Source organism: Physeter macrocephalus, chromosome 6 (genome assembly GCF_002837175.3).
Source record: "Physeter macrocephalus isolate SW-GA chromosome 6, ASM283717v5, whole genome shotgun sequence".
NCBI classification, from domain to species: Eukaryota; Metazoa; Chordata; class Mammalia; order Artiodactyla; family Physeteridae; genus Physeter; species Physeter macrocephalus.
Window position 1 is genome coordinate 1,549,520 of NC_041219.1, and position 4,392 is coordinate 1,553,911.

The window sequence follows — 4,392 nt, forward strand, 5'->3', positions numbered from 1 at the left end:
TTTTTGTGGTACGCGGGCCTCTCACTGCCGTGGCCTCTCCCGTTGCGGAGCACAGGCTCCGGACGCGCAGGCTCAGCGGCTATGGCTCACGGGCCCAGCCGCTCCGCGGCACGTGGGATCTTCCCGGACCGGGGCACGAACCCGTATCCCCTGCACCTGCAGGCGGATTCTCAACCACTGCGCCACCAGGGAAGCCCCACTTCTCACTTTTTAAGTCAGCAAAACAGCTAACATGACTAATAACACATGTTGATGAAGTTAGTAAGCCAGGCAGTCTCCAACACTGCTAGCCAGGGTGCAAATAGGCACAACCTTTGCGGAAAGTAATTTGGCATTTTGGCAATTTAAGAGCCTTTTAAAAAGTTCATAGTTCATATCCTTTGACACAATAATTTTACATCTAAGAATCTATTCTTAACAAAATAATGAGATGAACTTTAAGATTTTGCTACACACATGAATCCAACAAGTATTTTCTGAGAGCCTGTTCTATGCTGGGCCCTGTGCTGTCAGTCATGGTGAATAAGACAAACAGGGCTACTGACCATCTGTTACTTTAAAAATGATGTTTACTGTGATATTTCTAGTATGCCAACCCTAAAAACAATCTAAGTAACACAATAAGGGAATGAGTAAATAAATTACAGTATGTTCATAAAACAGAATATTATAAGGGCATTAAAAATAACTTTTGGAAAAATCTGTAATGACATGGTAAAATGCTTATGTTAAAATGTTAAAAGCCAAAACATCATTATGCAAGACCAAATACATAATATTACTACAATTAGTAAAAATATATATATACTCAATGTAACATAAGTTACATAAGTGATCTCTGTATTTTTCTAAAAGTCATAAAACCTGGGCTTTAGTCTCAGCTTCACTGCTTATTACTAACACATGACTATGGGAAAGTCAGTTAAACCTCACAAGCCTCAATTTTCTAATTTGTAAAATGGAGCTGTAATTCAGGCCTTGACGCCCTCCCAGAACACAAATTAGATAATGCATGAACTGGTGTTTTGTAAGTTGAAAAGTTCTAAACAAATAACTGCATACTGGATTTTCTTAGTAGAGAAGGATGATTAGATCTGAAAGACTGAACCCCTTTCTCCTACTTTTCTATGTCTCCTCTCTACTTCAAATTCCTATTCAATACAATGTTCACTTAGGGGAAGTTTTTCTTGACTTGTCCCATTCTCTCGATCACTTACTTTGCATCTTTGCCACAATTATATGTACTACATTAATTCACACTTGTTGGCCAAGTATATCTCACATAGTGACTTTTTAAAATCTGGAATCATTTATGAACTGAGTTTTTAGGAAATTCTAAAACTTCCATTTCTTCACGCCTATCCTAATCTTTTGCCCAAAGGAAATAGGGACATAACAACTGATTTGCCCTAAAATCAATAGATCTCTTCAGGAAAACATTCTGTAATCTCTCTGATGGGTGACATCTGGATCTAAAATATTATTCCCATCGCTATTATATTTTACGTGTAAACCTTTCTCTGAGGCAAAGACCACCCACCTGATGCCTTGTGAGGCACTGTTCCCAGCAGAGGGACATTGACGGTTGGGTCTGCCATGATGCCTTTATCCAGGGAGCGCAAGGACAGGAATTCATAGAAGTATTCTGCCTACAACAAAAGGCATTGACAATCAGCACCATGGAAACCACAGAGAGTGGGAAGGCACTTCTCAATTCATCATCCCTCTGATGGAAGACTGACATTTTTCACTACAGGAATTCTGGAGCACACGGCACTTAAAATATTGTGTAGGCATAACTCTCTCTTCTGGGTTTTAGAACTCTAGAATTAGACTCTGCTTGGAGAGAAGTGATTCTTTAAAAATATTAATAACACATATCCAAGATATTCACAAGGTAGCCTTTTTGCTTAAAAGGATTGAGAAAACTTCTCTTAAGGAAACAGGTGATGTCAAAACAATCTTCAACTAGCCCTTAGAAAATCCATCTCAGCTTCTTGGGTCTTTCTTTAATTCTTTTCAAATCTGACATGAGTCTTTGACCAGAATTTGGAAAGATGTAATAAATAAGTGATAATGAAAGCAGTAACCTATTGGCAAAAGAAGACATGAAAGTCCAAAATTTAATTATCTTGGTGTGAACGTTTATTTTTCAGTATCATTCCCTGTGGAAGGTTTATATTTAACATCTCAATTTAATTATGGAGAGAAAAGTCTAAAAATGTAAAAACCACCTCTTCAATATGACAACAAGCCATAAAGCTTTACATTGTAAACATTTTCATTTTCCCACTGAGTCTAGTTGAGAAAATGATTCTTGCTACTTGAATGGCCATGAAATACTCAAAGTAGTGATGTATAATCTCACTGTAGAGCTTTGATGCTTAACTGATTCTCAGCTGGATTATTAAAACGGTTTGTGATGGAAACAATGTGTTCTTGCTTAAGAATAAAGAACAATCAATAAATAGCACAGATTCTGAAATGAAAGATAGGCAGATTGAGTGGTTCTGCAGTTATCTGTAGAGATATCCAGAATTTGGATGGGTTGATTAATTAATTAAGTTGATTACATAAACATGGGCTAGGAAGAGGTTTAAAAAAGAATACAGCCTTTCTTATATGCAGTATAAAAATTTATATGTAGTATAAAATTTATTTTCCAATGTGGAAGATATAAGAGATATATGGTAGACATTGACACAAATTTCTACCTTAAGTCACAATATCAATGTATTAGGCATTAAGGACTTTACCATGAAGGTGATAATGCAAAAGGGTAATCTCAGCAGCTATAGGGACACTGTCCATGCCTGGAGTGAGTTGAAAAGCACTTGCAGGTTTCACTAGGTCCAAAGGGGCACCTTCACAGACCAAATTCCCACTGCAACTGCTTCTTTGAATTGTGGCAGTGGTTCCAGAAGACCACTGTGGAAGGTTCCCTGAGTGGGTAAAAAGAGTTGTGTGAATTAATTTTACTAAATTCATTCACTAGGAGGGCCCTGAGGATAAAGGGTCATAAGACAGTTTATGCCTACCCTGTTTAAGGGAAGGATTGCAAGAATTCTGATGAAAGGAGTGTCATCAGGAAAGGTCATTCAATTGGAATGAATTCCTTTGAAAAGAAAACATTATTTACGTCCCTTCAGGAAAACCAACGACTATTAAAAGTGGGCTACTTCTTAGATGGCGTTTCGTGAATCTAGGTGTTTTAAATGACTTCTACCGGCTGTGCTTCCCTCTATACTTCACTAGATAATATTTGTCATTCCCCTTTTTGTTCTAAAGCATATCATGTTTGGTATTATGAAGGGCTTTAGCACTGTATGCCCTTGTAATTAATAACTTTGGTTATTTATATTACCAAGTACAGTAATATCAGCTAGCAACAATAACACAACAACCACTTGTGAAATTCCACATGCCAAAATATTCGAAATATTTGTATTTATAGTACATTTAACAATGGAAAAGAACTGAGTGGACAGAGTGCAAATATGTTGAAAATAAAACATTTCAGTAGCTATATTGCTTCAAATAACACATAATGTTATCATTTGCTGCTCCATAATTATACCTTTCACATTATAAATTAAATCTGTTTATATGGATGATGTATTTTAAAATTGCATTTATAAAAACTAATATAATTTCAGTAAGTTTTAAAAATCATTTTTTGCATTAATAAGAAAAAGGATGAAAGACTAGACACCAAGATTAAAACAATGACTGTGTAGGATTTTTTTTTTAAATTGGAGTGTAATTGCTTTACAATGTTGTGTTAGTTTCTGTTGTACAACAATGTGAATCAGCTATATCCCACCCCTCTAGGTCATAACAGAGCACTGAGCTGAGCTCCCTGTGCTATGTGGCTGCTTCCCACTAGCTGTCTATTTTACACGTGGTAGTGTATATATGTCAATGCTACTCTCTCACTTCGTCCCACCGTCCCCTTCCCACCCTGCGTCCACAAATCCGTTCTCTACGTCTGTGTCTCTTTTCCTGCCCTGCATGACTGTGTAGGATTGAGAGTAACTGATTTTTTTCCTTTTTCTCTCTTTTCCAAATTTTCCACATGTGGTTCCATGCCTTTTATAGTGAAATAAATACACTTATTTAACAACAGACATGAATCATATACCCTGCTTTCAGTTCTGTGTGGCTGATGATAATCATTGGCTCTATTTGTATAAATCTCTGATCAGAGTTGAAATATTCTTCTTGGGCTTCTATTTAGTGGGGCTACGCTCACGTAACAATGTATTTAATCTCTTGCAGTCTCCCTGAAAGTGTGCTTCCAGAAAATAACACTCGTTTTTTTTTTTTTTCTTTTTTTTTTTTTTTCAGTACGCGGGCCTCTCACTGTTGGGGCCTCTCCCGTTGCGGAGCACA

General features: G+C 37.0%; 1 protein-coding gene across 1 annotated transcript in view; it reads right to left on the reverse strand.

Moving 5' to 3' along the window:
- Positions 1 to 4,392, reverse strand: part of WIF1 (WNT inhibitory factor 1) — a 92,257-nt gene that overhangs the window by 43,270 nt on the left and 44,595 nt on the right. The window contains exon 3 of the mRNA XM_024122917.3: positions 1,541 to 1,649. Coding sequence (XP_023978685.1) covers positions 1,541 to 1,649 — 109 coding nt within the window. The remainder of the gene's footprint in view (positions 1 to 1,540; positions 1,650 to 4,392) is intronic.